The sequence below is a fragment of the Sylvia atricapilla genome, unplaced genomic scaffold, assembly GCF_009819655.1.
Source record: "Sylvia atricapilla isolate bSylAtr1 unplaced genomic scaffold, bSylAtr1.pri scaffold_85_arrow_ctg1, whole genome shotgun sequence".
NCBI lineage: Eukaryota > Metazoa > Chordata > Aves > Passeriformes > Sylviidae > Sylvia > Sylvia atricapilla.
The window spans coordinates 52,110-65,583 of NW_027077166.1; the positions used below are offsets into that span (position 1 = coordinate 52,110).

Below are 13,474 nucleotides of genomic sequence, written 5' to 3' on the forward strand. Positions count from 1 at the left end.
CTCTGAGAGGAGAGAACGTGCGAGAATTTTAACTAGCTGCTGCTCTTTAATATTCACTTCCTCCTCGGGTTTAATTATTTTGTCCCGGCGTTTGGGTTTTGTTTTTTTTTTCCCCTTTCAATTTACTAAAACTCCAGAAATGTAATTAGGGAGAGGCTGAGCTGCCGAGAGCTGCCAGCGTTTCTCCGCCGTGATTAAACGGAGCAGCGAGGGGCTGCAGGACACGATTCCAATCGTCATCCCCTTATCCAGGAGGGATCTGGGCACGTCGGGAGCGCAGTTCTTGAAAATGCGGCACTAATTAAAGTCCCGATCAGGAGAGGGACGAGCACGCCGTTATTTCATGATTTCCTGCATTTGCCGGCTCTGACACGGACCCAATCGAACCCCCGCCCAACAAAGCGCGGCTCAATCACGGGGGGAGGCTTAACGAGGCTTTAATTAGCGCATCACTCGAGGTGCTGCTCCCCTCTCTCTGCCAGCGGCACCCGTGGGAGCCCGTGGCCCATCTGGAAGGGCACAGATCGCCGGGGAATCGCCGCCGGGGAATCGGGGAGCTCCTGGCTCCGTGTTCCATCTCAGTCACTCCATGATGCGGCTGTCGCAGCGCTTTGGTTGTCAGGCGGTCATTTTTTGGTCACAGCCGGTTGAGAATCCCTTCTCTCGCTGTCGGGGTGTTTCCATCCCTCGCACATCTCCCAGGCCAGCCCCTCTGGGGACCTTCCCTGTCACAGCAGCGCCCGCTGTGTCACCTCGGCGCGCCCCTGGGGACGCTCGGAGCTCGGCCGGAGCCGGAGCTGCTGGCTGCTGGAATTGCTGAGCCGTGGAAGGCCGAACATCCCGCAGGGAAAGGGGATGCAGAGGCTGCAGGCCTCAGCCCTGCTCCTCCCGGTGGGATTCACGGCAGGAGGCTGAGGCCAGCTTCCCTTCCCTGGGAATCGCCGAGTGTGGGGCCGCGGGGACGGGAAATGTCCCCACCCTCAACAGCTCTAAAGCACACAAAGGTCAAAGCAGCTGGTTGAGGTGTGTGATAAAAATGTCCGTGTCTCTTACAGGAATAAATCGAATTTTGATGTCTTTTATGTAGAGAGGAGTTGGGAAGTTGGTTCCTTGCAGGTTCGAGGCAGGAATCCAGAGAGTCCCAGGATTTCCCTGCGAGGCTGGGCTGGAATTCCCAGAGAAGATCCCTGGATGGAGCTGGGTGAGCCCTGAGGCCCAAAGCCCCTCTGGAATTCTGTGCTGGAGGCACCCAGATCCCAAACCACAATCCTGCGCTCAAATTCAGTGCCAACCCCCAGGGCTGAGCCCTGCCATGAGAGAATTCCTCCCAGGAATTCCTCCCAAGAATCCTCACGGGACAATTCCTCCCGGTAGGGGACGTCTCTGCTGTGACAGTCCCCTCTCACAGCACCCCGAGCTCCCTGCCTCACACATTTCCCTCCCACATCTTCCCTGACCTCCAGAAACCCTGGCTCAGCCCTTTGCCGCCGTGAAAAACCCGCTTTTTGTTCGGGAGAAAACAAACAGCGCCTGAAACAAACCCTGCCCTGGAGGTTTTAATTGCAGGGAATCTGCTGGGTTGCTATTTTTACCTGGATTGGAGACTCATCAAAGCTGCTTTTGGAGGAGAGGAGGAAGCGAGCCTTGAAAGCGGCAGCGGTGAGCGAGCAGCTCCCCCAGCCCCGAGCGGGCCTTTGGTGCTCGTTAGCAGCGGCTCCTGATGAGGCTGCTCTTGTTTTTCCAGGCTGCTTTTGATCCCGCGCTCATTAAAACCCGACCCTGCTGTGGAATTGTTTCCCTCTCCCCAAAGCTCGGCACCTGCAGGTTTGGGGGAGGCTCAGTGTTGGCCCCGAGTCCCCCGGATTGATTTAGTTCAGTTTTCCCCCACAAACAGGAGCTGGTGCTCACGGCCTCCAGCCCGGCTCCTTCCCAGCCCAAACCACCGCAGGGGTTTGTTTTCCCAGCAAAACAAACGAGCAAATGACGGGTTTAGCGCCTCGGCATGTTCAGGTTTTGGGGGTATTTGGAGCAGAATTTTCTGGGGAGAGGCTCTGCTCCTGCCCAGGGGCAGCCTCCAGCTCCCTCCTGGAGGGAAAAAATCCCAATGTTTGATTTGATGTGGGGACAATTAAACCAAACCTGCGGGGAAAGCAAATCATTAAATCATCAAATCGTTAAATCATTCACCAGCCTGGAAGCCTTTCCTTGCCTGAAACCCCAAAACATCCTCGAGAAACGCCAAGATCCCAAGGGAATAACAATTCCTTCTGCCCCTTCACTCTCCCGTGTGCCCAGAAAAGGATCACTCACAGGATTATCTCCATCCCTACAAAACAGCCAAAAATCCAGTCCCCTCCACCTCCCTTCTCCAAACATTTGGGGTTTTTTGGTGGTTTTTTTTTTTGGACCATCTGCTGCTGGAGCTGCAGGAGGAGCCGGGAGAAGCAGCGGAGATGAAAGGAGAAGCGAGAGGAGCTGCCAAATTCCCCGCTGCGGCTGCTCCATCCCTCCGCAGCCTCCCGGAGCAGCTGCCCCCGGCCGGAGCAGAGCTTCCCGGGACAATCCCAGCGGGAATGGTTTATCCACGAGCTGCTCGGGAGGGGTCAGCTCCCGACGCGGCTCCTGGAAGCTCTGCTGGTGGCCGGGAAGGATTAAAGGCGAGGAAAACGAGGAGGAAAACGTGGAGAAAAGCTGGAGGAGCGGCTGGGTTCGGCTCCAGAGACACAGGAGCCGCTTTTTGGTTGGGTTCCTGCCGCTGTTTGTTGGGAATGGTTGGAAGCAGAGTTCCCCCTGCCGGTAACTGAGGCTGCACCCGGGATGTGAAGGAACCAAACCAAGAGGAAAAGCGGGATGGGCTCGGCTCGGCTCGGCGCCGGAGATCCGCTCCTGCCCGGGGCAAAACCCCGCTCCTGCCCCGGGACAGCCCCCGGGATTCCCTGCGGAATTCCCTGCGGAATTCCCTGCGGAATTCCCTGCCAGCCCCAGAACATTCCAGAGCCTCACTCCCCTCCCAGAAATTCCCGTTGGGAAAGTGCTCCTTTAGCCCAAAGCTGAATAAAACCCCCCAGATTTTTTTTTTATTATTATTTTATTTTATTTTATTTACCCGGATTAGGATCCCAGGAACTGGGGAAGGTCTGCTCCAAGCTGGGGCTGAGCCACAGAGCTCTGGAGACACCGGGATTTGTCCCTCGGGAATTCTGAGCTGCCCTTAGGTGTGCTCACACCGGGAATCGGGGAATGTTTGGGGCTGGAAGGGACCTTAAATCCCACCCTGGGGACACCTCCCAGGATCCCAAAGCCTGGCCAGGCACAGGGCTCCCTTGGTCACTTCCTGCTGGGAACAAACCCGACAGGAATCCAAACCCCTGGAATCAAAACTCTGTGAGTCCCTGGCCCTTCCTTGGGGCCAGGAGGAGTTTCCTGACATTTCCAATCCCGGCCCTGCCTCGGCCTGGGGAAAAGGAGCAAAGCCCCAAACGCAGGGAACAGAATTTTCCCCTCTCCCCTTCTCCTTCTTGGAGAAGAAAAAGCAGCAGAGGATGGAAAATCCCTGGAATCCCACCCCAATTCCTTTGGGGTTTATTCCCAGGCAGAACACCCCAAAGGCTCCTCAGGAGCCCAGAGAGCTGCTCCTGCCCAGGGGCAGTGTCAGAGCTGCCCTGGGGATTCCTCCTGGGGGATCCCATGGGGTGGGAGAGGAGCTGCCCCAGGACATCCAAATTCAGCCCCAAATTTGGGGAATTCTCATTTTCCTGGGAGCCAGGACAGGGCTGGGGCACGTCCAGGATTTCCCTGCTGACACAGCCCAGTGGGAGAAAATCCAAAGGGCTGCTCCCACCCTCTGGAAAAACCCCAAACCCTGGGATCACCCCAAAGGAATGGGATCGTTCCTCTCCCTCCCTGCCCCACAGAACCCCACAGAAAGCCCCGGAGAAGTGACCATTGTCCTGGTTTTCTTTAATAAAGAGAGGAAGGATTTGTGTTCTCCTGTTAAGGCAAGGATCTGCTGCTGCTGCTCGGCTCCAGCTCTGATTACACACACAAAAAAAACCCAAAACAAAAGCTGAATTATACCTCAAACTAAAGGATTACATTTTAGAGACGATTCAGAATTAAAAAACCAAACCCCGAAAATAAACTCCACACGGTTTCCTTCCGATTCCCCGGCCTGAGTCCAGTTCCACACCAGATTTCTGAGGTACAAGACAATAAATTAAAAGTCCATTCCACCTCAATGCGACGTCTTCTTCACCACCTTCCCGAATTTGGCATCCAGTCCAAGGCCTGGGAGGAGAAAAACCATCAGGGTTGGCTTCTTCAAACCAACAGGGAAACGGGAATTTCGGGAAAAACCAGCAGGATGTCCCCAGTTTTACCCGTGGAATGAGCTGGGGTGATAATGCACCAGCCACAGGTTTTACCCAGTAAAGAATGTCAGCCCAAATCCCTGTGCCACAAAATAAAACAACCTCCAGCTTTAAAATGGCTCGTCTGTAAAGGAACACCCCAAAACATCCAGGAGCCATGTGCAGCCTAAAGCTGCCAATGAAAACCCTCTATATATAGACTATATATATATATACTCTATATGATATATATGCTACATATAGATACACTACATGTACATACATACACTATATATGTATGCAATATATATATACACTATCTATAGATACTATATACACTCTATATATACTGTCTATATACTATATATGCACTATATAAATACACTATCTATAGATACTATATATATACACTATCTATGGTGTATATATAAACTATATATACACTCTATATACAGTATATATCTCTATATACACTATATACATACTATATATATTTATACTATATACATTTATATGCATACTATAATTATCAATATAATAGATATATATAGATACATATAGATATAATCTATTTATACACTATATTTATACACTATATTTATATCTATGCATACACTATATATATTAGATATACTATATATATTACATTTTTATCTATATGTACATTATATATACACTAATTTTATATCTCTCTATATACAGTATATATACAGTATATATACACTATACATATACAGTATATATATACACTGTCTATATACACTATATATATAACACACTACATATACACTATCTATATACAGTGTATATACAGTATGTATACACACTATACATATACACTGTATATACACTACATATATACAGTATATACACACATCGCATATACACTGTATACACTATCTATATACATTATAAATATACACTATATACATACCCACACTATATAGACACCATCTACACACACACACTCCATCTCTCTCCCCTCAGCACCTCCCCTGTTCCCACAGCGCCCCGTCCCCAGCAGTGCCACAGCCCCTGGTGTCCCCAGGCTGTGCCCGGTGTCCCCAGGCTGTCCCCAGTGTCCCCAGGCCGTGCCCGGTGTCCCCAGGCCGTGCCCTGTGTCCCCAGGCCGTGCCCAGTGTCCCCAGGGCCGTGCCCCCGGTGTCCCCAGCCCCCGGTGTCCCCAGGCCGTGCCCAGTGTCCCCAGCTCCCGGTGTCCCCAGGCCGTGCCCAGTGTCCCCAGGCCGTGCCCGGTGTCCCCAGGCCGTGCCCGGTGTCCCCAGCCCCTGGTGTCCCCAGGGCTGTGCCCAGTGTCCCCAGGCCGTGCCCGGTGTCCCCAGGGCTGTGCCCAGTGTCCCCAGGCCGTGCCCGGTGTCCCTAGGCTGTCCCCAGTGTCCCCAGGCCGTGCCCGGTGTCCCCAGCGCTCACCCAGGAAGACCAGCACGGTGCCCACCCACTGCAGGGCGCTGATGGGGTTGGCAAAGAGCACCACCGAGGCCAGGATGGTGAAGAACTTGCGTGTGGTGGTGAGGATGGAGCACGTCAGCGGCCCGAAATACACCACCGTCATGAAGATGAAACTCTGTCCGGGGACAGCACACATTGTCACTGTCATTGGCACTGTCATTGTCACTGTCATTGGCACTGTCATTGTCACTGTCATTGGCCTGGGACACTGGGAATGCCATCCAGGGAATCCCACCCCGCCTGAAAGCCCAGCCAAAATCTCACCCCAGCCAAAAGCCCAGCCCAGCCAAAAGCCCAACCAAAAACCTAATCAAAATCCCACCCCAAAATCCCACCCCAGCCAAAATCCCAGCTAAAATCCCACCATTAAACCCCACCCCAAATCCCACCCCAGGCAAAATCCCACCTCAGCCAAAACCCCACCCCAGACAAAATCCCATCTAAAATCCCACCCCAGCCAAAATCCCAACCAAAACCCTAACCAAAATTCCACCCCAAACCCCACCCCAGCCAAAATCCCAGCTAAAATCCCACCATTAAACCCCACCCCAAATCCCACCCCAAACCCCACCTGGCCCAGGGCGCTGGTGAGGCCGAAGAGGAGGATGTTGGAGATGATGCTGGGATAACGCTCCGTGAAGCTGAGGAACTCCCAGAGCTCCCCCGTGAACAGGATCCCTGCAAAGAGCCGGGATCTCAGAACCCCAAACCGGGGCTGAACCCCACAGACACCCCACAGGGAGAGCTAATCGCCCTGCTGGTTAATTAGTGAAAGGGAGATCATTAACTGGGAGCAAACTCCAGCGGGGCAGAGCCCAGAGGCCAGCAGGGACTGGGAATTGCTGCCAGCTCTGGGCTGGAGAAGGGGCCTGAAATGTCCTTTGTGTGTTGGTTTAACACTGGCACTGGAGTGAAACTGGTGATTTCCTTTAAGCTGACACCAAAATTGCCAACTGCATGCAGGAATACATTTTTTTTTTTAAAGTTTCATTTTCTTTTTTTTTTTTTTTTTTTTTTCCTAATTTTTCTTCCCTTACTGTATATTAATATCTGTTTTATTTTAAGTTAAACCTATTTTGCCTTTTTTTTGTCCCAGCTAGCAAACAGAACTCAACAAAGGTAAAACTACCACATAAATAACATCATATTATTTATAATATATATGATTTATAATATATATTTATCCTTATACTATAAATATACAAATATATATTTATAATATATATAATTTGTAATACATATTATAATATATAAACAATATATATTATTTTAAATATATATTTATGTGTGCATTATATACAAATATTTATTTTATATGTTTATAAATAGATATTAGAAATATATAGACAAACATATATTTATAATACATATAATTTATAAAACACATTATAATATATAAATAATATAATATGTATTATTTATAGTATACATAATACATATTATTTGTCTTATATATTATTTATAATTTATGATACATTAACAAAAAAAAACCCCCAGAATTCAAACCAACCCCAGCACACCCACGGGCAGGGGCAGCTCCCACCCTGCAGGGCCCTGGGGGGACAGGAGCAAACCAATAAACCAACAAACCAATTAACCAACCAATCAATAAACCAATCAACAAACCAACCAACCAACCGACCGACCAACTAACCGACCAACAAACCAACCAACCAATAAACCAATAAACCAACCAATCAATTAACCAATCAACAAACAAACAAACCAACCAACAAACCAACCAACCAACAAACCAACAACCCAATAAACCAACAACCCAATAAACCAACAACCCAATAAACCAACAACCCAATAAACCAACAACCCAATAAACCAACAACCCAATAAACCAACAAACCAATAAACCAACAACCCAATAAACCAACAAACCAATAAACCAACAACCCAATAAACCAACAAACCAATAAACCAACAACCCAATAAACCAACAAACCAACCAACCAATCAACCAACCAATAAACCAACAAAGCAGCCCTCAGCCCCCCAGCTCCTCACCTGCCCCCAGGAAGAGCGTGGACCAGAGGTTGACGTTGAGCATCATGTGGTTGGAGCCCGTCTGGTAATGAGCCCTCATGTGGTCCTGGGACACGCCCGTCAGGCCGTCCAGGGTCAGTGACAGCAGCTGGGGACACACGGGGGACACACGGGGGACACACGGGGGACACACGGGGCATGGAGAGGGGACACACAGACAGGGGACACAGACGGGGGACACAGACGGGGGACACACAGATGGGGGACACACAGACGGGGGACACACAGACGGGGGACACACAGACGGGGGACACAGACAGGGGACACACAGACGGGGGACACATGGGGGACACACAGACAGGGGACACACGGGGGACACAGACAGGGGACACACAGACGGGGGACACACGGGGGACACACAGACGGGGGACACACAGATGGGGGACACACAGACGGGGGACACACAGATGGGGGACACACAGACGGGGGACACACAGACAGGGGACAGACAGGGGACACACAGACAGGGGACACACAGACGGGACACACAGACGGGACAGACGGGGGACACACAGATGGGGGACACACGGGGGACACACGGGGGACACACAGACAGGGGACACACAGACAGGGGACACACAGACAGGGGACACACGGGGGACACAGACAGGGGACACACGGGGGACACACAGACAGGGGACACAGACAGGGGACACACAGACAGGGGTCACACGGGACATGGGCAGGGGATGGACAGACAGATGGGACAGACAGGGGACACACAGACAGGGGATGGACAGACAGATGGACAGGGCATGGGCAGACAGGGGACACACAGGGCATGGACAGGGGACAGACAGACAGGTCATGGACCAGGGACAGACAGGGGATGGACAGTCAGATGGACAGACAGACAGGGAACGGACAGGGGACACACAGGGGGTGGGCAGGGGACGGACAGATGGGCAGACAGGGGACAGACAGACAGGGGACACACAGACAGACAGGGGACAGACAGGACATGGACAGGAGACAGACAGACAGACAGAGGCCACACAGACAGATAGGAGACAGACAGACAGACAGACAGGGGCACAGGATTTATCCCAGGTGAGAGCTAAACCCCACCTGGAACCCCGGAATTTATCCCAGGTGAGGTGTAAATCCCAGCCGAGTCCCAGGCTTTCTCCCAGGTGTAAACCCCACCCCAGTGTGACCCCACCTCGGTGGCGTCCCGCACTCACCAGCAGCAGCTCCCCGTAGCCAAAGACGTGCTCAGTGTCCCCTGTGGCTTTTTTGGGCTTGTAGAGGAACAGGGCCACCCCTGCCACGATCAGCAGCACGCACAGGTACTTGGCTGGGGGGTACCTCTTCCTCAGCAGGGTCACCCCCAGCAGCATCACTGTGAGAGCAGAGGTCAGGAACTGCCCCTAAAATCTGCTTACAGCAGTTAAAGCCCTAAAAATTCACTCCCAGAGGCAGCAGTGTGAGAGGGGAGGTCAAAATCTGCCCCTAAAGCCACTCATAGGAATTAAATCCCTAAAAATTCACCCCCAGGAGCATCACTGGGGAGAGGGGAGGTCAGGAACTGCCCCTAAAATCTGCTTACAGCAGTTAAAGGCCTAAAAATTCACTCCCAGAGGCAGCAGTGTGAGAGGGGAGGTCAAAAACTGCCCCTAAAGACACCCAGAGGAGCAAAATCCTTACAAAATCACCCCCAGCAGCATCACTGTGAGAGGGAAGGTAAAATCTGCCCCTAAAGCCACTCACAGGAATTAAATCCCTAAAAATTCACCCCCAGGAGCATCACTGGGGAGAGGGGAGGTCAAAATCTGCCCCTAAAATCTGCTTACAGCAGTTAAAGCCCTAAAAATTCACTCCCAGAGGCAGCAGTGTGAGAGGGGAGGTCAAAATCTGCCCCTAAAGCCACTCATAGGAATTAAATCCCTAAAAATTCACCCCCAGGAGCATCACTGGGGAGAGCAGAGGTCAGGAACTGCCCCTAAAATCTGCTTACAGGAGTTAAATTCCTAAAAATTCACCCCCAGAGGCATCAGTGTGAGAGGGGAGGTCAGGAACTGCCCCTAAATCCCCGCAGAGGAATGAAATCCCTAAAAAGCCGTTCCCAAACCATGGCTGGGGTAAAGAACACCCCAAAATGCTCCCAAACCCCCGGGAATTCTCACCTGGGATGGGTTTACAGGACTTGCCCAGCACCTGCCGAGGGAAGGTGGGTGACAGTCAGTGACCCCAGGCCAAAAGGATGTCCCCAGAATGTCCCCAGGCCAGGCCCAGCAGTGGGAGAGGTGACCTCAGACTGGATTTCCCTCCTCATTAACGATTCCCAAATCCCCAGCCCCAGGGGATTTCTGTCCCCTGCCTGAGCTCAGCCCCTCCCCGCAGTGACAGTGACACCTGAGTGACCCCGGGACAAGGAGAGGAAGGGTTGGTGTCCCCTCAGTGTCACAGTCAGTGTCACCTGTGTCCCCTAGTGTCACAGTGTCCCCTCAGTGTCACAGCCAGTGTCCCCAGTGTTCTCTCGGTGTCACAACCAGTGTCCCCTGTGTCTGCACAGTGTCACAGCCGGTGTCCCCTGCGTCTGCACAGTGTCACAGCCGGTGTCCCCCCTCAGTGTCACAGCTGGTTTCCCAGCCAGTGTCCCCATGTCCCCTCGGTGTCCCAACCAGTGTCCCCTCTGTGTCACAGCCAGTGTCCCCCCAGTACACTTGTGTCCCCTCAGTGTCCCAACCAGCGTCCCCCCGGTATCCCAGTGTCCCCTCAGTGTCCCTCATGTCCCTTCAGTGTCCCAACTAGTGACCCCAAGTACCCCTGTGTCCCCTCAGTGTCCCCATGTCCTCTCAGTGTCCCAACCAGCATCCCCCCTGTGTCACAGCCAGCGTCCCCCTGGTACCCCCGTGTCCCCTCGGTGTCCCCCCATGTCACAGCCAGTGTCCCCCTGGTACCCCCGTGTCCCCTCGGTGTCCCCCCATGTCACAGCCAGTGTCCCCAGTGTCACAGCCAGTGTCCCCTCGGTATCCCCTGTGTCCTCGCAGTACCCCTGTGTCCCCACAGTGTCCCCATATCTCCTCAGTGTCCCCCCCGTGTCACAGCCAGTGTCCCCTCGGTGTCCCCCCATGTCACACCCAGTGTCCCCAGTGTCACAGCCAGTGTCCCCCCCGGTATCCCCTGTACCCCTATGTCCCCTCAGTGTCCCCCAGTGTCCCCCCGTGTCCCCTCAGTGTCCCAACCAGCGTCCCCTCTGTGTCACAGCCAACGTCCCCCCGGTACCCCAGTGTCCCCCGGTGTCCCCTCGGTGTCCCAACCAGCGTCCCCCCCGTGTCACAGCCAGCGTGGCCCCGGTACCCCGGTGTCCCGCGGTGTCCCCCGGCGTGGCAGTGTCACCTGTGTGGGGTAGCTGACGAACTGCAGGGCGGAGTTGCTGGACACCATGGCGCCCAGGTAGGACAGCGAGCAGGCGCCGTACAGCCAGCTCCGTGTGCGGTCCGGCCGCGCCGCCTCCGTCAGCCGGATCACTGCGGGGACAGGGACAGCGACAGTGACAGCGACAGCGACAGCCCGGAGCACCCCCCGGAGCCCGGCACTCACGGAGCTTGGCGAAGGCGGCGTTGATGACACACTGGATGAAGACCAGCGTCAGCGCGAACCTGAACTTCTCCTGCTTCGGGCCCTCCCCGTAACGGCCGCGGGTGCTGCGGGACGGGGACAGAGCGACAGCGGCCGGTGACACCGGGGACAGGCACCGGGGACACCGGGGACAGAGAGGGACAGGGGCCGGGGATACGGGGACAGGCACCGGGGACACCGGGGACAGAGAGGGACAGACATTAGGGACACCGGGGACAGAGAGGGACAGGGGCCGGGGACATACAGGGACAGAGAGGGACAGACATTAGGGACACCGGGGACAGAGAGGGACAGCGGCCGGTGACACCGGGGTCAGGCACCGGGGACACCGGGGACGGAGAGGGACAGGGGCCGGGGACATACAGGGACAGAGAGGGACAGACATTAGGGACACCGGGGACAGAGAGGGACAGGGGCCGGGGACACGGGGACAGGCACCGGGGACACCGGGGACAGAGAGGGACAGACAGCGGGGACACCGGGGACAGGCACCCGGGACACACAGCGACAGAGAGGGACAGGCAGCGGGGACACCGAGAACACAGAGGGACAGACATTAGGGACACCGGGGACAGGCAGCGGGGACACACAGCGACAGAGAGGGACAGGCACCAGTGACACCGGGGACAGGCACCAGGGACACCGAGGACACAGAGGGACAGACATTAGGGACACCGGGGATACAGTGGAACGGGCACCGGGGACACACAGCGAACAGAGAGGGAGAGGAGCGGGGACACGAGGGACACAGCGGGACAGGGACAGGTAACGGGGACAGACACCGGGTCACAGCGGGACGGGCACCGGGGACACACAGCGACAGAGAGGGACAGGCAGCAGGGACACCGGGGACAGGCAGCGGGGACACCGGGTCACAGCGGGACGGGCACCGGGGACAGAGTCCAGGGCACGGGGAAGGAGCGGCCCGTCCCGGCTCCGGCTGCCGCCTCTGCCCCGGTCCCTCCTCCCGCCCCAGAGCCCCCCAGCCCCGGGTGTCCCCCCGACCCCGTGTCCCTGGCCGGTGTCCCCGCCCCGTGTCCCCTGAGCCCCGTTACTCCCCGTTCCGTGTCCCCTGAGCCCCGCTCGGTGCCGGTGTCCCCGGCGCGCTGTCGCTCACATGCTCTCCTGCAGGATGCCGTAGTAGAAGTAGCAGGCGAAGACGCCGAGGAAGCAGACGGGCAGGCGGAGGCGCTCGGGCAGCCCCGCGGCCGCGCTCGCTCCCATGGTGGCGGCGGCGCTGCTCAACGCGGGCGGCACCTCCAGCGCCACATCCCGCGGCGCCCCGGGCGGCCTCATCGGCCCCGCCGCGCCCGCGCCGCCCCGAGCCGCCCGACGCGCTGCCAGATCGGCCGCGAGAGGAAACAGGGACAGAAGGGTTAGGAACAGCGCGGGGCTGGATGGAGCTCCGAGCCGCGATCCCCGAGCGCTCCCCGGGGCTGAGCCGGCCGCGGTTGGGCCGCGCTGGGGCGGGCGGGGCGCGGGGCGGCGCAGGCGGCACCGGGGACAGCCCGGCCTCGGGGGCCTTCGCGGGGCGCGGCGCCGCCAGGGGCGCCCCCAGATGTGGAGCGCGGTGATTGGCTGAGCCGAGGGGGCGGGACCCGGGGACGGGCTGTGATTGGTGGTTCCACAGGAGGGGGTCTGCCCACTAACGGTGACTCCGAGAGGGGCTTTGAGGGCTTCTTCCGCCGGCCCGGGCCCGGCTCGGAGCCGGTACAGCGCCGGTGCTGCCCTTCCTAAGGCCCCGTTCAGTCGCTCCCGCTGCTTCAAGCAGCACCTGTAGAGGGTTCCCCGGTTTGGCCGGGCCGGGGAGCAGCGGGTCAGGAAAGCACTTTGGCCAGGGAGGGACAAGCCACCTCCAGGGCACTTTGTCCTTCACAGTTCCTATCATCTTTACGGGAATTCCAACTCGATTCACAATTCCCGGGCTCTTTTCTGGCTGTCACATCCCAGCTCCAGGGCACTGCTTTCCGCAGGCTCCAAGGAGGAGCTACGGCTGCTGAATTCTCAAGGCTTCACTC

General features: G+C 55.7%; 1 protein-coding gene across 1 annotated transcript; it reads right to left on the minus strand.

The window, feature by feature from the left end:
• Window positions 1-3,943: 3,943 nt before the first annotated feature.
• SLC35B1 (solute carrier family 35 member B1) lies at window positions 3,944-12,827 on the minus strand. The gene is made up of 9 exons (XM_066340444.1): window positions 12,574-12,827; window positions 11,418-11,521; window positions 11,214-11,344; window positions 9,998-10,028; window positions 9,056-9,213; window positions 7,833-7,959; window positions 6,388-6,494; window positions 5,778-5,931; window positions 3,944-4,287 (listed from the first exon to the last, which is right to left on the minus strand). Exons 1-9 carry the CDS (start codon window positions 12,750-12,752, stop codon window positions 4,235-4,237), a joined length of 1,044 nt encoding a protein of 347 aa, XP_066196541.1. The 5' UTR covers window positions 12,753-12,827; the 3' UTR covers window positions 3,944-4,234.
• Window positions 12,828-13,474: the final 647 nt, after the last annotated feature.